The sequence below is a fragment of the Diadema antillarum genome, unplaced genomic scaffold (assembly GCF_040938485.1).
Source record: "Diadema antillarum isolate AM-2024a unplaced genomic scaffold, OU_Dant_1.0 seq00001653_RagTag, whole genome shotgun sequence".
NCBI classification, from domain to species: domain Eukaryota; kingdom Metazoa; phylum Echinodermata; class Echinoidea; order Diadematoida; family Diadematidae; genus Diadema; species Diadema antillarum.
The window spans coordinates 24,079-46,645 of record NW_027272354.1 but is presented as its reverse complement, the minus strand read 5'-3'; the positions used below and the strand labels follow the sequence as shown (position 1 = coordinate 46,645).

Genomic DNA, 22,567 nt, shown 5'->3' with positions numbered 1-22,567 from the left:
CAAGCAACGATAAAAGAAAAATATGTAGGCCCCTATAGTAGAAATATCACAAATGAATTATGGAACATGTTCAGGTATTCATTTGGCCACAGAAATGATATTGAGTGTATCAAGAATCAACGCAAGTCATCATGTATTTGCATTATACAGTTGCTTTAAAGGGGAAATCCAGTCAAAATGTAGTTAGACTAAGAAAGAGTAAAATACTACTAGTTCAACGGTAAAATTTTGATCGAAATCGGGTAAAAAATAAGGAAGTTATGACATTTTGAAGTTTCGCTATAATTTTCGCGGAAACAGTTCTTGAACGGTCAATATGAATATACAAATGGCAAAGTGATCGTCATCCCCTCACAACTTGCCATATAGTTTGTACATAAATTTTTGAAGAAAAAATTGAAATTTCCAGTTTTTCATTCAAACGCAATTATGCCCGAGGCTCAAAATGTTAATCTTGATGTATCTTTCTGATCACTATTCTGAAGTTATTCAACCAGCAATAACATCATGCATGTTACAGACTTCAATTTCAGAAACATTGAATTTTCGTCATTTTTTGTACACGATCGATGGAAAATAATTGTAATGTTATGACATGACTATGATTGTGCGCTCACTCATGTCCACTGTACAAGAACTGTTTAGCAGGAATACTATAGCAAAACTTAAAAATTTCATAACTCCCTTATTATAGTTCATCCGATTTCAGGCAAATTTTTACCGTTGAACTCGTAAGATTTTATTCTATCTTATCAGGAAAACTTATTTTTGGACTAGATTGTCCCTTTAGTGTTTGGTTGTTCATAAAAAAAAAAAAAACAGCTTACATAGTATTACGCCCAAAAGATGGCGCTATTATTCTTGCTAATGCCCATACAAGAGCACCGCAGAAACATACGAGTTAGGGATTATTTGAATTACATGTATTAAAATAGAACAGAATCAAATCAAACTATAGTTATAATGTAATTATTATATACAAAGACGATATACAATCTATTTAGATAAGATAAAACAAATTGGAATGGAATGGGATGAAAATGATATGAAAAAAAATATATGATTACAAAAACATGTACATGTAAATACCTTATTGATTGCTTGCTTTTTTATGTCTGATGTCCAAGTTAATCCTTTTTAGGTTCTCTTTGCTACTCTAAAAGACAATGTCAGATTATGGTCTTCTTTTTTGCACTTGCACGGTGGCAAGATTTTGACATTTTTAAGAAAGGCTGAGGACAAAATGAACCAAATGATTGTCAATGATGAATATTTCTTAATCCAATTCAAGATGACTATAACCAGTGGTGGATCCAGGTGGGGCGCACCGGGTGCGTGCGCCCCCATTTGTACACCCCCTCCTTTAATCTATTTTGGAGATATAAAGGCGCTCCCATCCTCCCCCCCCCCCCTTTACGGAGTTCCTGGATCCGCCCCTGCTATAGGACTACGATGAAAAGTGAAAAGCTGCATCAGACACTGGTTTGACTAAGATGGTGATTAGTCCTATATTGCTTATACTTTCAGGGGGTTGATTTGAATAGCAGGGATATTGCAAATGAATGGCGTATTTGCGAGATAGTTTTGAAATTATGCATGGGAGAATTGCGCGCCGGTGACGAACACGCCATCTATATAGCTCTCACCGATGATGAATAGGTTCAAAACTTTTGGAAAGGCTGCTAATGTTGTGTGGTGTGTAAGGATTCTATCGAGAAAGTTTTATGAACATTGTTTGTGATCTAGGTCTACAGAAATCGTTCACTTCACAAGTATAGGGTCTACGAGATGGTCACTGCAATGAAATTTTCAGTTTGCGCAAAAATTTTTCAAAGAAATATTTAGAAGGGCAAGAATTCAGTGTAACTCTTATTATAGGAAGCGTATTGAACACGTCTAAAAGAGAGGTTCAGGAAATAACTTTCATGGAGTCATATTCAGAGTAGCATTTCCTGAAGTTCGGCTTCTCTGTTCCTTGTGTAAACAAAGGAGAGCAAAGGAAGTAGGCTTATAATCATTCTACTTTTTTATGTGAGTGCAATGAAAGTATTCGTGCAGCAATTATCTTATGCATAAAGTAGAACTAGGATGAAATGAGTCCACTAGGAAGACATTTCACGTTGGTATACCAGGAAAGTGACGAGATTTGAATGATATTATGAATATTCATGGCTATAAGCTATAATAGCATATTTTATCATGGAAGTTTAGCTATGTAGGAAGAGGGAAACAAAATATGAAGAGTTTGTTCGCAAAAACCAATAAGTCCATATTTCATATGGAGATATTTGCGATTAAAGATCAAGAAAAATAAAGAGAATAATAAGAAAAATTTTGCTTCTTTTGACCATAACTTAAAAAATGTACCTATGTGGTGACCAATATATCATTTAAAAGGTATCATTTTGTACTTTATGACAGAGACCGTACTTCAAAATCTTCAAAAATGGACTTATATCGGTTTTTGCGATCAAACTCTTCATATGGTCTTGTATTGTTATTATCAAATGACATGGAATTGTGTTAGTTAGGCCCTATACCTGAAAAGGGACAGTGTAAAGGCTTTGGAATTGTGGTCGCCTTATTGTTTGTTTTTTTCTCTCTCACACACACTTTATCTCCCCCCCCCCCCCTTATCATCTCACAGCTGTTGGAAAATGTAGGATAGACTGAACCATGGATTTTGATTGTAGAAGAAGAGAAAAGGAGACAAGAAGAAGCTATGATTACTTCACAGGGTCCTATAGATTCACGGTTCATTTGCGTTCTTTACCAGAAACAAAAGGGACACAACCCCATATATAGGCCTACCTAATAGTATAGGCCATCAAGAACAGATCGTTAGAATACTGGATGTCTAGATTGTACACCATGCAGGATTTTTTTTAACGATTTCATGAGGTTCTAATTCCTAGTTCATTCTAAACGATTCTGTGTAAATGCCTTTGCAGCCTTTCTTATAAATATAGTTGACGAAAGACCGATCATTAATTATTCTTGTCAACAAGAACTGAGGAAATATTTTTATTAATAATGTATTCAAAACAAATTTGACCTGTCCATATATGGCATGATAGAAAGTGGTAAACAAACTAGACTTATTCCGCTATCATACAGAGAATATTTCAGAATGCAGTGAGAGGGCCTATTGAACAAACCACAGAAATGTAAAAATGAAAGGCTCATAAAAAAGAAATGTCATAACGCGAAAGGTAAGGTGATGTTAATGATATGGGATCGTCGAATGTAAAGGCCTACATGACCATTACAGCCGTTCTACTGCTGTGTTGCACTCTCATCAATCACCATACAGCACACGCTGCTGCATTTATCTGTCAGATTGCACCTTCGGACGGGTTTGAGCCCATGCGATCAACATTGTAGACATTTATGTGCGGCTTGTTGGTCATGTTTGACCCTCTGGCTATTGTATTGTTCGATTTGACCTAGCCAAAGCTATCGACAATCCCTGAGTCATGCAGCAGAGCTAGCCATCAGCCCTACATCCATAAGGAATAACGAGAATTCTCTTTCAATCAGCTGAACAGCAGACTGGTAACACACCTTACCCGTTATTCGTGGCTGCCACAATGAACTATTCGATGTCGCGCGATAGCAGTCTCTCATTACGTTCTCAATCAAAACTTAGGAAAATGGCGACCGGCTGCTGCGGTGTTAAGCGACAGAAAGTGTCGGCTCCTCCTGAAAATGAAGGAAACCAACAAGGATCTTCGACGTCATGTTCTGCAAGAGATTATAATCCGTCTGCCAGAAACGGTTCGGCTGTTATACCTCGACCAAATGGCCTTAGCAATGGACTCAATGCCAACCTAGCCCGTATTGTGTGTGAAGAGATGTGTTATTTCTGCTTTGAAACTCTGTCCCGACATCTTAACAACGAAGGACCCGCACCATCGCCAAAATTCACCGACAAACCTTTGTGAGTGCGCTGAGTTTATCCCTTACTTCATTCAATAGAAAAATGATCATAACATAAATTGAGACTTCACAGTAGGCCTAACCAGTTTTTGTATGTCATCATTGTTCCACATCATGCCATTATGGCTGCAACAAAGTACAATTGTAACAGTAACTCGCCAGCACAGTTGTGTGAGTGACTCTTTCCCTCATATTATCACGATTATGAGTCAGAGAGAACCCTGTACTGATACTGTGGGCGTGTGGTGGCTTTGTAGGCTCTAACCCTTTTAGATCCTATCAATCAAGTCTACTGACCCTGTGCTGTTATTTGTGTGTGTGTGTGTACAGTTAGAGAAAAAAGGCTAAAATATTGTAGTCATTTTGATTTGTACCTAACTGTAGTGTATGAGTGTAAACAACAAAAAAGATGTTTTTTGTTTTTTTTTGTACGTACAAGTGTAGTAGGGTTTGGGGTACCACGTATCGTCACCCTAAGGATATCATATGTAGCTTCTTTATTCTAAAAATATAACACAAATCCGCCTAATTCTTACCTCAAATATGCCATAAATACTGCAGTTTTGAATGTCGTGACCGTCTCGTTGATTATGAATCTCCGTTTTAAAATAGTGCAATTTTAGTGCGTGCGTTCCGTTTTCTTCGCGCAGCTAAAAAGGGAACCTTGCGATCGGCACCCCCTCCCCTCCATAGGTATACACGTGAATTTCACAGCATAGGTAATACACGTGAATTTCACAGGCCATAGGTAATACACGTGAATTTTACAGCCATGCGTGGTTACTGAGCGGATGTGTAATTTTTAGCTTAGTTTGTTTGAGTTTGATTTTTGTTTCTTCGTTTTTATTGTCTTTATAGCTAGTGACACTTAATCCCGCGCGTACCTTTTCGTTCTATACGCAAACAGCCATGATACGCAGGGTGCCGATGGGAAGGTGCCCTGCCGATAGGTGGTGCCCCAACCATACACAGTCAATGTAAACTGTATCAGTTAAAGTTACTGTGATATAATGTGAATCAGCTCAGTGATCTACATTGTATGTCACTGTACATCATATGCACAAACAATATGTGAGACATGCATCTTAATAGGGTATTTTTAAAATTAATTTCTGAATGCATTCAAATTCATCTTGCATTGTGAATTTCCTTAATACTAAAAAGAAAATGTAGACTAAATAAATAAAGCAACCGCACCAAAAAGTTCAACCTCCCATGCCCAAGGTTCGACCATGCGTAAAAGCATAGAGCTCCACGATGTTTTTACATGCAGCAGGTGATCAAATTTTGGACGGCATTAAGTTGTAAGGTGGAATCATGGGCAGCTTGTTTAAAAGTACAAGTTTATCTTGTAAGTTGTAGAAGAAAAACAAGCAAAAAATGAAACAAAACAAACAAAATATACACGTATGTAAAATGAAACAGACACAGATAAATGTAGGGTCTATGAGGATTGCTACAATTGCACAAATACCTGGACATATTGTGGAACAGGCACAGACATACAGATGTACATGTAGCCTTCATTTGATGGCATGTGCCCATACAGATCAACCCCTTGTTTGCAGACAGCAGTACAAGACAATTTTTGTATGATACAGTACCTCAGTAGACTCAGCACTTGTACATCTCTACATGTTCATGTACTTTTAAAGGGATGGTACAGCTTTGGTCAAGATCAGGTTTCCAACTTTTTATTTTGATAATTTTTTGAGATAATGAGAAACCTCGTAGTCATAAATGTAAAAGAGCATACAATTCTAAGAGGAATTCAAAGTTTATTTGATGAAAATTGGTATTGAAATGGCTGAGATATCTAAAACAAAGCAATCAGAGTAAAAGGTGGTACCCTCCTTTTACAAGGTTGTATGAGGATCACTTTGTTTTACTTTGTTTTACTTTGTTTTTGGATATCTCGGCCATTTCAAAACTGATTTCCATCAAATATACTTTGAATTCCTCTCAGAATTGTATGCACTTTTACATTTCATAAATTGCTTCACATTGTTTGTATCTCACAAAAAGTGGATTTACTTAAGCTGAATCCTTGACTCAACCAATACTGTACCATTCCTTTAAGACTTAATAAAGGGATGGCACAGTATTGGTGGAGATGAGAATTGGCCTTTTAACTTTTTGCGAGATACCAAGAAAACACTTAAATGATATAGTACAGAACATACTATTTAAAGAGGAATTCAAAGTTTATTTGATAAAAATCGGGTTTGGAATGACTGAAACATTCAAAAACAAAGTAAAACAAAGCGATCGTAATAAAGTATGGGTCCCACACTTTATTAGAATCACCCTTTTTTGATATCTCAGCCATTTCAAAACCAATTTTCATCAAATTTTGAATTCCTCATAGAATTACATGACCGTTCATACAAGTTGTATTAAGAGGTTTCTCATCATCTCACCAAAAAATGTTAGAAACCTGAAATTAGGTCTCAACCAAAACTATACCATCCCTTTACATTTACTGAAAGAATCTGGCTTGACTGTGACCTGTGAATAACATACTCAATAGTGGTGTTACATTGCTTTGATAAGCTTTTCTGTCTTTTGTTCATGACATCTTAATCGCAAGGATCCGAGACTGTTGAGTACAAGAACTTGCTGCTGACACATAATTTTAACATTGTTTTTCATCCAGAAGAATGTTGATGCTATTTCAAGAATGTCAGACATGTCCTAAGGGAAATGCACCTCCATCTGAAAATTTGTTGTCGATTATATTGAAAGTTTAGAGCCCATGGAATTTTGACTCTTTGATACAGTATGAGTAGAAAATCTCTTCTTTTTCTTCTTTTTTTTAAAAACTAAAAATAGTACCTGCATAATCTCCATACACATGATTTTGTGTGTGTGTGTGTGTGTGTGTGTGTGTGTGTGTGTGTTTGTGTGAAATCCATCATGTTTTAGCCATGCAGTAACACCACAAACAACATTTCTCACGGTGCTTGTCTTTGTTACATGTACACTCACTTCTTTCTCTCTCTTGTACACTGTGTAACTATGATTATATTGGAACATACTTGTACTCATACTACATTTGTAGAACTGAAATATAGATATGCAATGCTGAAAAGAAAAGACATTCAGCAATGTAATGATCTAAAATGTCATGTGAAACTCAACTACTAGTATTAAATACGGCTTGTTCAAGATTAAATTTGTTTTCATCACTTTGATCAAGGTTGCTTACAAGGGCAAAGTGTGTGTATTACCTACCTACCTATTGTACATGTTATGGATACGTAGGGATGATTCTGAATGCAGGCTTGTATCTGATAGTCAGATCCAGATTTGGTCCTTTTTGAAGTAAGCTGGGTTGTTGCCAGATGGAGTGGCATCAAACTTAAACTTGATGGGTTCGTTGTTCCATACAGCTGTAACTTATCTTATTAACCGATTTCAAAGCTGTTACTGAATTGAACATGCTTGAGAACATGAACAAGCAAACATTCACACACACACATGCACACTGTACAACTTGTACAGAGACTCCAACCCAAAGCACCTTCTGATCTGGAGATTCTCCCTCCTGAAACCCTTAGCAAACGGGAGACTCCAACTTGATGTGTGCGAAGCGCGAAATTCCCACGGTTCTAGATGCTCTCTGGTGCTATCTAAGGCTTATTTTTTTAACATACGATAGAAATAAGTAAGAAATCCTTTCCAACGGGAGACAAAGAGCCAGGGCGGGAGAAATTAAATCCCAAACGGGAGAATGGGAGATCTTGCAAATATGGGTTTTCGGCGGGAGATCTCCCGTCGAAAACGGGAGAGTTGGAGTCTCTGCTTGTATGCCTACAGTATATGAAAGAAGAAGAAATCACATGTGTAGAACTTTAGTAATTGAGTTGCCTTTTCTCTTAAGTTTCATAGTGATAATACATGATTTTATGTGAATGCTGTGCACATGGTACCATACAATGTGTACTGTCTGTATTGTGCATTTATTTATTGTTAATTTTTTTTTCTATATTTCAAAATGCCCTGCCACCCACAGCTGGCGTATTGCAGTTTAATAACACAGACATGACTGCCTCTGGAGGAACTACAGTTTGTACATGTATGCACAGAGTGACAAACAAGATACAATATACACAGTATCTGTAAAGCTACAGTAGTACTGGTATCTCACCAACGGAGACGTCTCTGCGACGTCTCCAACTTATCAGGTGCAGCAGTCAAATCTTGGAAGTCCCTTTCATTCTAGTTATCCAACAGACTGGTGCCCTGGCCAACAAAGATACAATACAGTCCGACCTCTCCTACTTTTGTATCCGGACACGTCGGGCTTGGCGCTCATCCGGATAAGGGATTTGGCCGGATATGGGAGACCAAGGAGGTTCAAGAGAATGGAGTCACAACCGTCTTATTTCCTTTGCTAGATGTTCGATGTCGCTGCTCAAAAATATTTGAACAGGGGTGTATCCAGGATTTTTTCTGGGGGGGTCGTAACCAAAATTTTTTGACCTTTACCTTTGCGAGGGAGCGGAGCGACGGAGCGGGGGGAGGGTGTGGGAGGGGGGGTGTCCCCCCTTCCACGGTAGGGAGTTTTTGAATTCTATATCTTAAAATGGGGCAATTTGGTGCATACAAAAGTGACTTTTTCGGCATGGCAGTGCAGCTTAGAATTAATAGAAATAAGGTAAATTATGGCATACTAAAACTAAGTTACGAAATTTACGAGGTTTTTGACAATTTGCTGGAACACCACCTGGTCACTTTTTTTTCCTGTTGTAGGCCTATATAGAGTAAAAAGCCCTCAAAAAAAAAATGTCTTTTACAAAAAGTGGACCTCTTGAAAATTTGGGGGGGTCGTACGACCCTCCCGACCCCCCCTTGCATACACCCATGTTGAAGCATGGGTATGCCAAACAGGATCTGCCTCGCAGATAGGAAGACAATTGACTCGTGTTTCATTGCATAATCACCAGCCACTTTCTAAGGAATACAGTATTCCTTACAGCAGGGCTCGACACTAACTTTTTTGTTTGGTGGCCCGATGGGGCCACCAAAATCCTCAATTTCAAATTTTTGGTGGCCCCGAAAAAAATAAATTAAAAAAACATTATAAGTCCTGTTTTTTTTAATGAGTCAAATATCTAAGTTTTATCCAGTCATAGTAAGAATTGGAAGTTGGACATACATTTACTCATGAATAAACCTCAACAAACTCGCAACACTCACTCTCAGGCACTCATTCAGTCCTTTTCATCCATCCTTTAAACAAATATAACTGCTAATTTCCTGCGCAAAAAGTTACGAATTAATTGACGTACTTTTAAAAAAATTTTGGTGGCCCAAGGCGGGCCACCAAATTTGCCCTTTTTTGAAATTTGGTGGCCCGACTTTCAATTTTGGTGGCCCCGGGCCACCGTTAGTGTCGAGCCCTGCTTACAGTATTCCTGTATGTCTTTGTGATGGTAATTACTTTTCGCTATCCCTTCTCATAAAAGGTAGGTGGTACAGACACGAGGATGCGCATATAGAAATATTACAAGTGCAAAAAAAATGCTGAAATAAAGATGAAAATTACTCGACTGGGCATACAGTGTACCTGGGCACTAATCTGATACATGTGTACATGTATCTATCAATAAAGAATTATACTTGAAGATTATTCCATATTACTTAGTTTTATTTGTGGAAATTAAGTGAAAAGTGATAAAACCTGTTTTCCAGGATGGCACAGTCTTAAACATTTTCACATGATACAGCTCTGATATACACTTTTGCACAAATTTCTGGATGGGATTGACTTTTGTTTTACATGCTTTATCATTATTTTAAAGTGAAGTTCGTTTCATTTACCGGTAATAAATAAATAGGCAAAATATGGCCAACATTATGTTCACATTCAAAATGAATCTTCAGATTGCTCAGCAAGACGGCGGCGTTGAACATCGATCATCAAAGGCACAAGTGCACCTTAAATTCACACAACAATAGAGATCTGACAACTGTTTGAATAATTACAACCAGTTGGAATTCCAACTCTTAAACCTCTTTGGGGAGACTGCCGCCTACACAAACATATTATACCCATTGGTAGCTACGTACATGTAACCTATTGCAGGTAGCGTACACTGAAACTCTTTCTTTGCTCCAAGCTTGAAATTTGGCGGTAGTGAATGTCTGAATACATGCTACATGTATGAATTTTAGATGAAAATTTGATGTGAATGTACAGGTGTACATTATACAAAAAACTGTATGTTGATTATGTTAGGAATAACATTTGTAATTCATGTGAGTTTGTGTAGGAATTTTGTTTGAGTTTGAAATCCTCCTTTCTCCCTTCATTATTAGATTTAAACAAAAAAAAAAATTACGGCGAGATCGCATCCATATAACAGAGAGATCTGGATAGAGGGAGGCCGGATACTGTAGGAGAGGTCAGACTGTATGTACCTGGTAGGCTGGTACCACTAATCTATTCCACCCCAGAAGCATTGTGCTACAGATGTAACTTGCTTCTGTTACTGCCATATCATTTTGCTCCACTGTGGAGGCACACTAAGGCAAAGCTGTCAGCCGCAATATTTGTAGTAAATGTCTATATTCTGGATTTTGTTTTGTCTTTAAACCCTTTTCTTTATAAAAAGAAAAGAGATTTTTTTTTTTTAATGAAGTACATTATGACTTGTATGCAATGTTTCTCTGCTGAAATTAAATTGTTTGCAGACTTACAATGTAGAAACTACAATATACAATGTATCAGTACTTACAAATCTGTAATTTTCCCATTCTATAACCATGATACAATTTACAGCTGGTATGATCATTTTCAAAGAGAGAAAAAATTTCCAATTTTGGACATTTTGCAAAATTTGTCAATACACTTAAATTGGGAATAGGTGAGAACCATGCTATCAAGTAGGGAATACTGAGTGTAAAGAGAAAATTCACTTCATCCACTTTGTTGTAGAGCAATTACTGTAATGTACGCTTGTATGCCATCCAAGTCATGGATCCAAATACAGTGTACATGTTTTTACAGTGTATAATGCTGATTCTCATATTTTATTGCCTAGATGGTTTGAAATGTAATAATTTGTATCAGATTAAAAGTGTACTGATGCATGTACAGGGTACTGTACATGTACAGTACACTGTAGTTAAATTTAGAGAATAACGTAATGCCTAGAGTATAAAGTGGCAGTGCAGGTAGGTGTACATTGTACATGTACAATGTACCTGACTGCAAAGTACTGTACATGTATATGTGATGATGATCAATCATGCCCTTGCAGTACTTAGTATTTCCCAACAAGCTGCATACGATTCATTCTCGCGCAGAAAATCGATGGATGTTGCTGTAGCCTGATTTCAAACATTACTGTAGCAACCACAATCAGATATGCTTTGAGAGTGCATATTTGCGATACTGTCGGCGTATCCCATCTATTTTGCAAATTGCCTACACTGTGTATTCCTCAATACTGTATTCTGCATTTTTGTTATCACCCAACTGAAATCATGTTATCCCAGCATTACGATGTATGGTATTGTTACACATTTTTTTTTTGACATACCCTGTATGTTGTCTGTGTTCATTTAATTTTAAGAGCAAAAATCAACTGTTTATTCCAGGGCCGGCGGAGCGTTTTCAAAAGTGTGGGGGCCCACAAAAAAAAAGGTCCTCAGCTCATCTCTCCTCCCCTTCCTTTTCCGGGTTTCTTCAGCTGACAAGCAAAATAAAAAATTAAAAAAAAGGTCTTCAGTGGAAATATCTAGTGCCACTTACGTAGTTTCCGGGTAAAAAAAAAAGTGTGGGGGCCCAAAGTGATGACACCTTATGTATTCCTTTGTATGGTGCACAGAATATGTGGGGGCCCAAGCCCCCACGGCCCCCACGGTTCCGCTGGCCATGTACATAATGCACACACACTGAACCAAAAATTTTATGTTTTACCTTTAAATAATGGTGGGTCTGAATGGGTTATGGGGAAAGAACACAAAATGTAGTTGTAAAATAATGGCAGTTGCAATTAATACTAACATCTGCATGCTTTAAAAGTATTGACTCTTGACTACAGCTGTACATTAAAAGTATGGTAATTAGATCATGTGTGATACTTTGGGGAGTACATGTAGGTCGAGGTTACAGTGTAAACAGATGGCAAAACACTGTGATACAAGCTGCCACACTTATCAGTCACTAATGTTATGTAATGGGTCCAATCACATTATGCATGAGTGAAGGCATATTGCCAAAGATCGGAGCAGTGGCCCTGACACACTTTTTGATCAAATTTCTGTCTGGTCTTCAATTCAATCAATTGGTGTGTTTTTTTCTGCTTACGTGTACGTGCTGACGTACAAATGTAATGCTTTTGTCAGTCCATTGTAGTGGTGAGTTTTTTTAGTATTCTTGAAATTTTGTTACTGCTGTTGTCGTGGCAACTACAAATTTGTATGTTCATGATGTAATACACATATGAACAGAAATGAACACACATACTGGTACACACACATGCATTGCACACACAGGGAGACTCTTCCCACCTCTCTGGTGCACATACACTGCACATTGTATACACTGTATGTACATATAATGTATACATACAAGTGTATTAAACTTCACGACCATATTACAGCTGCATGTACGAATACACGGGAAGGTGCTACAAAATATACATACATGTAATAAATACTTGCCTGATTGCCCAAGGCAAGTGAAAATCAACAAAATCAGGCAAGTGTTAAATGGAACAATGAGAAAAAATAAGATAATGATTGCTTTATAGTGATGCAACACACAGCAACTTTCCAGCACGTCTTGTACATTTTACATAATACATGTTGTATGTGAAGAATAAATGCACCAATGTAACACAGACACTCGATCAGACCAAGTTTGTTACTCCATTGTTTCTTATGGGAATCAATGTGTGCTGTTTACAATGTTGTAAACATGTACTTGTAAATGATTGTGTTTTTATTAATCCTTAACTTACAAATGATCTTCTAAATCAGTTTCTTATATTTTTTGATCTTTTTTTAGGGAAAGTGAAAATTATGTTCAGGCAAGTGTTCTGCAACAATTTGAAAATCTGCTTGCTGGACCAGGCAGGTGGTGAAAAAGAAAAAAGTTACATTGCACCCTGCTTTGGTGTGGTGTACACGTACATGTAGATGATTTTTTTTTTTAATTTTTTTTTTAATACATTGTAAATAGTTTTACATGTTTGTTTTATACAGATGTGAAGCCCATGTACATACATGTGCTTCATTGTTTGTATCCCATGGCTACAAACTGAATTGTTTTCTGATTCAGTGTCTTGGTGTGGATGATTGTTCATTTTTAGCTCACCTGAGCCAAAGGCTCAAGTGAGCTATTGCGATCGCCCTTCGTCCGGCGTCCGTCGTGCGTCGTGCGTCGTGCGTCGTGCGTCGTGCGTCGTCCGTCGTCCGTCGTGCGTCGTCCGTCGTCCGTCGTGCGTCGTGCGTAAACTTTTTACATTTTCATCTTCTTCTTGAAAACCCCAAGACCGATTTTCATCAAACTTGGCAGGTAGCATCCCTAGGGGGTTAGGAACTCAATTTGTTAAAATGGGCACCATGCCCCACCCAGGGGGCCCCCAGGGGGGCCCAAATCCCCCAAAATTAAGGAATCTGTAAAAATCTTCTTCTCTAGAACCAGAAGTGATAGAGCTAAGTTAATAATATGAGTTAGTACATTGATGACTGTAGTTTCAAGTTTGTTCATGGCAGAATCAGGGGTGCCCCCCTTGGGACCCAGGGGAGGGGGGTGGGGAAGGGTTCTAATGGGGCCTAAATTGTACATTTTCATCTTCTTCTTGAGAACTCCATGACCCATTTTCACCAAACTTGGCAGGTAGCATCCCTAGGGGGTTAGGAACTCCATTTGTTAAAATGGGCACCATGACCCACCCAGGGGGCCCCCAGGGGGCCCAAACCCCCCAAAATTAAGGAATCCGCAAAAATCTTCTTCTCTAGAACCAGAAGTGATAGAGCTAGGTTAATACTATGAGTTAGCACATTGATGACTGTAGTTTCAAGTTTGTTCATGGCAGAATCAGGGGTGCCCCCCTTTGGACCCGGGGGGGGGGGGGGGGGGGGGGGTGGGGGTGAGGAGGGGTCCTAATGGGGCCTAAATTGTACATTTTTATCTTCTTCTTGAGAACCCCATGACCCATTTTCACCAAACTTGGCAGGTAGCATCCCTAGGGGGTTAGGATCTCAATTTGTTAAAATGGGCACCATGCCCCGCCCAGGGGGCCCCCAGGGGGCCCAAACCCCCCAAATGAAGGAATCTTTAAAAATCTTCTCTAGAATCAGAAGTTATAGAGCTGAGATAATACTATGAGTGAGTACAGTAATGACTGTAGTTTCAAGTTTGTTCATAGGAGATCCAGGGGTGCCCCTCTTGGGGGTGGGGGGGTGGTTGGAAGGGTCCAAATGGAGGCCTGAATTGTACATTTTCATCTTCTTCCTGAAAACCTCATGATGGATTTTTGTCAAACTTGGCAGGTAGCATCCCTAGGTGGTCAGGATCTCAATTTATCAAACTGGGCACCATGCCCCACCCAGAGGGCCCCAGGGGGCCCCAATTCCCCCAAATTAAGGAATCTTGAAAAAATTGGGCCCTTATTGTACATTTTCATCTTCCACTTGAGAATGCCTCGTCAAATTTTGGTAGAGCTGTGAATAATTTAGATTAGTGACTGCGTGAAAGGTGAACTTGCGATACTCAGGTGAGCGCTAGACCCGCAGGTCTCTTGTTATCTAACATACGTTGTAACATTAAAGATCACTAAAGCCATCGAGCATGCATGTACAGTATGTACATATACAGCCATGTGAAACATTTGTTTGTTTTTTATGTGCCCCATGCAGTGTACAGGTGGACCAAGTGGAAGTTGAAATTGGTAGTTGGATAATGCTGTGGAATGTCTATAATCTGTTGCACTTTCACAACCCTTTAGTTATCATGGCATTCTGCATCATGAGTCATCATGTGCACAAAAGCATGGAATTCATGCACATTATTTGACTATTTTTGATGTTCCTTTTTTTCTCTGTCCTCCTGCAGTCCACTGTTTGTTACATGGAAGATAGGCAAAGACCAGCGCCTCCGCGGCTGTATAGGTACATTCACTGCCATGAATCTCCATGACGGTCTCAGGGAATATGCAATATCTAGGTAAGCGCAATTAGATTATAAACATACGCTTCATTGATATGTATTCAAAATGATGAATTTGATTTGTAAGTTTGAAAAAAAGCACCAACCTGCAGCTGAGTCGGAAGGGTGCCACTGTATTTATATATAAATTGATTTCTAGCAAATGAAGTACTTGAATTGCAGCTGCATCAGCCAGTGCTACAGGTCTACTTGTAGCAATATTTGGCAATTTTTATGACCCATTTGGAAATCTCATTTGAGTGTTTGAGGGCTTTCCCTGAGTCAGTTGGGATCCCAGAGATCAAAAAGAAGGATAATAAACCAGGTTGTAGGGTAGGCAAGCCAACAATTATGTCTGCCATCACTTGATGACATACTGGGTTGGGTATGCATGATGTGATTCTTAATGAGGTGATCAAAATTGGCTTGCATGTCCCCTTTGTGTTGTACCGCCACCGATGTACACACAAGGCTTCAACACTGCCCAAATTGTTACATGGCTTGAAGTAGAAAGCGTGTGGAACAGTGCTGCAGTGGTAACATGTCTTCCCTCTGGTCCCATTCCTTCCAGTGCGTTCAAAGATACGCGGTTTTCGCCTATATCCAAGGACGAGTTAACGCGCCTTCACGTGTCTGTGTCTTTGTTACGTCATTTTGAAGATGCCAAAGACTGGGAGGACTGGCGGGTAAGTAATTGAAATATTAGGGGAAAAAAAATGAAAATATCAATATTTGTACACCTATGGATATTTGAGTGTGTGTGTCAGTGTCATTGATAAGATGACATATTACATGTGAAGAATAGGGGTGCTACATAAGCACTTGCGTGATTTCCCGGGGGCAAGTGAAAATCAAATTCGGTCAAGCGTTTTTTAACAATAAGAACAAATACTTGCCTGAATTGGGCAAGCAAAAAGTTTTAAAGCCACCTTTTTATCACTTCATTTTTCACCCCTCCCAACAAACCCACAAAGTCAGCCATAGAGAAGCCCAAAGATAATGGCTGTTTACTGATGCAACACACTGTATATTTCATTTCAGCAACTTTCCAACACATACGTGAAGAAGCCCCAATGCAATGCAGCGGCAACACTTGATCAGACAGAGTTAGTTACTCAATGTGTGCTGTTTATTCCAAAGATTGTGTTTTATTGGGCCCTTGACTCACACATGATTTTCAATAATCATTATGCTTATGCTTAAAGTAGATGAAATATGATTTTTTTTTTTAAAGCTAAAAAACAACAAACATATATAGTTCTTGGAATTTTTCTATATGGGCCATTTTTCCTACATCACTTTTTCTAAACATCAAACTGGCAGGTTCAGTTTTATGTAACACTGCATAAATGATGAAGAGAATTCTTAATTGTGGATAACTTTGTTCTTGTATATGTATGTGTCTTTTTGAAATGGAGTCACAAGCTTTTTCAATAAAAACACTTTCACCTGAGAAGATAGACAGGGGCATTAAAGATATATGGGAGCATACATGGCCTGAACTTACGGAGAAAGAATGTACATGGTATGTTGCAGAATCTACAACAATGTATGACAGCATGTGATATTTGTATGAGACCAAGCTTTCTATCATTTAGTATGACTGTGACTTACGTACAGTCTGCGATATCATCGAAAAAGTTTGAAAAATAACAAAAGCATGCTATATTGTATATAGGGAGATTCCTAATATACAATGTATGTCCGCGTTGGACCAGCCTTCCCATGGCATGGGATCCCAGCACTACTTGGTCTTTGAAGCTGTACTCTTGTATGTCTTATTTGACTTTTTTGTTGTTTTTGTTTTGTTTTTGTTTTGTCTTTGTAGGTGGGAACACATGGAATTAGGATAGAGTTCTACAATGAGAAGGGAACAAAGAAGTCAGCCACCTATCTACCTGAAGTCCCTCCAGAACAAGGTATGTATGACAGTATGTTTAGACTACCCTCTGAGATATAACTTGGGACTGAAGAAAAAAACTTTGACTTATAGAAAAATTGACTTGAATGTAGGATGAAAAACAAAGAAAAAAAATGGGTTCTGGAAAAGATGTTCAACTTTTAATATCAATGCCACTTCAACTTGAACATACAAGTACAGAGTCTTCTGTAGTTTTGGATGCCAGGCGATGGTTAACTCAAATAAAATTGTGTTGTTACTTTGCTGACTTTCTTGTACATGCAAAACCATGCTCCCAAAATGTCATGAATATGCACCTTGGTCAGCTTGGCTGATTTAATAGAGTTTTGAATATTTGCAGAGAGTTACCAGTCTTTTATACTTTAAATTACAACCAAGCATTGAACAAATTATAGATAGAATTTACTGGTTTTTGCACACCTTTTTTGGTACGCCTGAAGTTTGGCTTTCTCACTTTTCCACTCACAAGGTACAGTACTTGATGGGAGCTTCAGTAGCAGTCAGCAGCTGGTTTGCTACTTTGACATAATCTTGAACAGTGTCATTAGTGTCAAGTGGAACAAGTTTCAAGCAACCTTGATTATTCCTTCAGTAGTTGCCATGGAGTTCAATTAGAGTAGAAGCCCTAAATATTTGATTTTCCATCATAAACCATGTATTTTGGTGGGTTAGGGACATCCAGTTTTGGTGGGTTGTATCAAGGCACAGCATTCCATTAATCCTCCGAACTGGACCAACATGTACATTGTACATACTACATGTTGTAAAAGGCCCGCTCTGGTGTAACAGTGTGCCTCAGTCCAACAGGAAGGAGATATGTAGGGGAACAATAGTTATGGGATTCTGTAATCTTCATTCATTTGCAGCTAGTTTCAAGACATATTATGTGCCAAATGACAAAGACCGCACTCTAGCAGACATGTATGTCAATCACTGAATAAAGCACAGTACAGGTTAAAACTGACATTCTTTCAGAAATAAACCCTAAACCCATTGAAGAGTAGTCCAGAGTATACTCGGGCAGGTGCCTTTCGGAATACGTGTTGTAGCAAAATCAGCTGGTCCCCAGTGGGTTAACTACAAACTCGTACCCCAATTCATGACTCTGTGTACGTTCTAGAAGAGGTCTTACATGTGTATTATCATAGATGCAAAAGCAATGTTCCCTGCAGTCTTAGAATTGTGCTCATTGCAGAAAAGTTGCACCTTAAAGACAAGCTTATGTAGGTCACTTGTGTCATGTGTCACTGGGTCTCAAGTGCAAATTTAACCATTTGTTAAAGCATTTTGCAAGTACGGATTTACCACACAAAAAAAAAGAAAAAAAAAGAGAGAAAAATAGCACGCACAGCATCTGCCATGGCCCATTATAGGTATTTCAAAGCAAGGGAGAATGCCAAAAAAGTTTGACACCCGGCACTCATTCAGCGAATGTCTCTGTGGACTGATGATTATAGGAAGTGTAGGGCCCAACAAAAAAAAAAAGAAGAGAAAACTGCCAGCCATGAAAAGAAAGCAGATTGTGTGAGAGATAGCTGTGCTGTAATAACAGTTTATTGCCCCATGTCAAAACAAAATCATTGATTGAATACTGAGGCAAGACCACGTGTTGTTAACATGTGCGATGTGCTTTTGGTTTTTCCCCTTCTACAGAGTGGACAAAGAAGCAAACGATAGACCATCTGCTGAGGAAGGGCGGCTACACGGCACCTCTAATACGAGACGAGTTCCGTCGCACTATACGAGTCACCCGCTACCAGAGTGAAAAACTGACCAAGAGCTATGCAGATTTCACCGCCCATCATGCCAGGTGCCGGCAAGCCAATGGACACATTTAATGAAAGCTTTTGCCACGTGGGGGCAACATGGTTCAATCTATTTTTTTTCACCATCCTCTTTTTTATATGTATTTTTCAATTCATCATTTCTATGGAGACCTCATGCATTTTTTAGAGTCTGAACTAGATAGGTGCGTGTAGTAGGTGTAAAGTGGATGTGAACTGAGCCATCACATGGCCAAGAGTGGGATTGCTGTTCATGGTTTGGTAGAAAAGGTCATAGGTGCAAAGACAAGAGTGTTTTTTGCAGATTTTGGTATAGGATGTGTACAAGTACCATTTGGTGGTGTGTAGTTGTTGTAATAGGTGTCATTTCAGGACTGTTGGACATGGCATCCATTTTGCGCAAGCAGCCGAGAATTTCTTTCAGGTCTGGTGTCCTGGCATGTGCAGTGCTGTCATACATTTCATGTTTCAAATGACACAATTGAGAGCATTTACCATTAAATCCAGAAGCCTTTTGTGGACATCTGATATCTGTGACACTTGGGTAGTTTTAGCATTCTCAAGAGCAGTCCTTCTGGCACACATTATTCAGCATCTGCTTTTGGCAGCATCAAAAATATTTTCAATCACTAATTTCAATCACTGTGTTGGGACTGTGTCAATTGATATCACTAGAAAAGAAGGCTTTAATACAAAAACTGAACTTGATGCCAATATACAGCGCAGATTTGTTCCGTCCCTCTCTCTTACGACACATTTGCACACTAACTCAAAGACTGACCATTTAATTATTGGTCACAATTAGAATCACATTTCTGATGAGACTACTATCCCCATAAGTACAGTGATGCTTAAGCCCGCCGCTCACTATACAACTCACGACTATACGACTGACAGACTTTGGATCTGAAATAAACAAGCGTGTTTACTCTGAGGCTATTGTGATTAATTTCGGATCCAAAGTCTGTCAGTCGTATAGTCGTGAGTTGTATAGTGTGCAGCGGGCTTTACAAACATATAAAACAATCAACTGCACATGGAAATTGTGTCTGTCATGTGTAGAAATAGTTTGGGGCATTAGCACATACGCTTTGTACCTCTGCGGCATCAGTGTGTGCTACAGTAACAGAATGCCAGTGCCATCGCACTTTAAGATGATGTCTTTGCTCCTAATGATCTAGCCTTTAACTTCACATTTTCATATCAGCTTCTGCACCAGGGCTGAAGAAATTTTCCAACTCTTGCCAAGAAAATTTGCACTGAGCTCTTGATTTGTTGTTTTTTTATTCATATGCCTCTGGTTTAATGACATTTTAGTCAATTGTACATCTTGGTCATTTTGTCATTATTATTACTCTTATTTCTCATTGTCATCCGATTGCCTTTGCTGTGATATGCTGAATTTCCTTTTTTTTCCCCCTCTGCCATTGACTTTGTTTTCATTTGTTAAAAATTAATGTCCCACCCTCCCCCTATACATGTGTTTCCTTCAAATGCAATGTAATTTCCTCAAATCTGGAAATATAATGAAAGTGCAGCAGTTTTCTTGGCAATAGTTAATTTGTGCAGTACACTCCATTACTTCCTTTTCATTTAATTTACATAACAATTTATGCCTCAAAGGGAGAAGAAATGGCTTGGCATCAGCATTTTGTTCGTCAAGACATCACTAGAAATTTCCATGCATCATTCCCATTGTTGATACCTTCCCCAATGCAGACACCTAATACATGTATGTTAGCAGTTATTTCCAGGAAATTGTTCCGGGAGAGACATCGATGGCTTGTAGACTTGGCATGAACATTAATTCATCGGGTGAGAATGATAAGGGCATTAAGTTGCCCCTAAACCCATAGTGTTTGAGGCAACTTAACACCCTTCTCATTCTCGACTGACGAATTTAAACAAACAAAACTTTGCAACATTGCTCATGGATGGCAAATAGCTTTTGACATTTCACTGTTAACCCATTCCTCCCGCAATTCTCAGAGAGCTTTCAATGCCCTTAAACAAGATTCTTTTGCAGGTCCATGGAGAACAGATGGGTTGGTAATCCGTTTGTGCAAAAGCAGTCAAGCAGTACATGCATCCCCTTCGCATGGTCAACTACATGTGCCATCAAACAATGAAAATATTGATCTGTCGAGAGGTATGAATAGAGCCCGTGCTGATGGGCTCAAAAACTCATTTGTTCTACACAAAGTAGGCACCTGAATGGGATCAGTGAAAGCTAATCTGTACTGAGCTCAGCCTTGCTATGTACATCTTCATATGAGTTTTACATCAGTAGAAAGTGCGCACTACATTGGAAAAAAGGCAAATAATACTGCGATACACATGATTTTCATACAGAAAGAAGACAGGCATTGATAGAAGATACTCTAATCTTTCTATCAAAGCTATTTTATTGGGCAGCATAACACAAACATGAATTTAGGCCACAAATACACTCAGGCACTCTTGTCTATATATTGGGAACCGTGTATACCAGGTTCCCGTATATAAGTTGACACCACGGGAAGGAACGGGTTAAATTGGCTCAGCTTTTGAGTGTGTTTTTATATGTGCATGTGTGTGTGTGTGTGTGTGTGTGTGTGTGTGTGTGTGTGTGTGTGTGTGTGTGTGTGTGTGTGTGTGTGTGTGTGTGTGAAAAGGAGAGAAAATAATGAGAGAGACTTGTCTGCAGAGCTGGAAAACCAAATTCCAAGGGAGAATAATTTAAAACAGAGTATGATATAATTTGTGGTACACAGGTCTGTGTAGAAGGCTTTGAATAGGAATCTTGCTATTTGCATGGGGTCAACTATTACCTTGAGAATTGCATTAGACCATCTTCAACAGTTAAATCAGATGCCTTTATGGTGGCTTGACAGAATTCACAGATAATAAATCAATCATATTATTTGATAAATTTACACACACACACAAAAGAGACCACAGCTGGACTGTAAAAAAGGTGTTATATTATGGTTGAGTTTGTCAGTGTTTGTCATGAGTAGATTGCATAATGAAGGAGCCATTCAGAAATAAGACTAGCATGTTTTCTCTCTGTGACTGACATCTCTCCAAAATTCCATTATTGAAAAGTGTTAAGTGTTATGCAGTAATTGCTAGGTATGTCTGTGTAGTACGTTTGCTACCAAAAACCAATCCCATGCACTGTTCACGACTCCTTTCTCCATTTCCATTGCTTCACATTGTTTGTGTGTCTCGCTGAAACATGGTTTGTTTAAAAAGAGGAAACATTCCACTAGGTGTAGTGCAGGATGACCAGTGTATGTTTTGATCTGCTTCAGTGTCGGTGTCAATCAAGTATGTCAGTGCTATAAAGATTGTGTGGAGTCCCCAAGGAAAGTCCCAGCTCTGTTTTTGTTGTTGTCCTACTACAGTCTTGAGCCACTGGGAAGCACTGGGACAATTGAGTGTATGTGTAATTATTCAGTATGAGTGCTCTACATGCTTTCAGCTGGCAATTTGTTAGATATCACAATTTGGTTTTCACCCGCAGTTCATTCGTGGAGATGTAATAAGCTCAGATTTCTTTCTGTAAACGTTGTTCATATCTTCCGTCAAATCTTTTTCACGAGCAATAATGATCTATCAATTCAGGTGATTTCTTTTGATTCATTTCCAGCATGGACATAGTGAACTGTAGCTGCGAAGAAAAAGAAACAAGAGCATGGTTAATTATGCTGTGCCACACGAGTTCCATCCAGCCAGTCCCTTAACTATATCACTCCTGCGTCCACATGCATT

The 22,567-nt window shown here is 38.8% G+C and overlaps 1 protein-coding gene across 1 annotated transcript; it reads left to right on the top strand.

Moving 5' to 3' along the window:
• Positions 1-3,653: 3,653 nt before the first annotated feature.
• Positions 3,654-22,525, top strand: LOC139711380 (AMMECR1-like protein). The gene is made up of 5 exons (XM_071623267.1): positions 3,654-3,940; positions 15,014-15,124; positions 15,678-15,792; positions 16,935-17,025; positions 18,681-22,525. The coding sequence occupies exons 1-5, from the start codon at positions 3,654-3,656 to the stop codon at positions 18,863-18,865; spliced, it is 789 nt and encodes a 262-aa protein (XP_071479368.1). The 3' UTR covers positions 18,866-22,525.
• Positions 22,526-22,567: the final 42 nt, after the last annotated feature.

What these genes read in the sequence shown, in the direction of transcription:
- LOC139711380 (XM_071623267.1), top strand. Translation starts at nt 3,654, where the DNA reads ATGGCGACCGGCTGCTGCGGTGTTAAGCGACAGAAAGTGTCGGCTCCT. An exon ending in AAATTCACCGACAAACCTTT is followed by an intron (nt 3,941 to 15,013) that starts GTGAGTGCGCTG and finishes GTCCTCCTGCAG; the next exon opens with TCCACTGTTTGTTACATGGA. An exon ending in AGGGAATATGCAATATCTAG is followed by an intron (nt 15,125 to 15,677) that starts GTAAGCGCAATT and finishes CATTCCTTCCAG; the next exon opens with TGCGTTCAAAGATACGCGGT.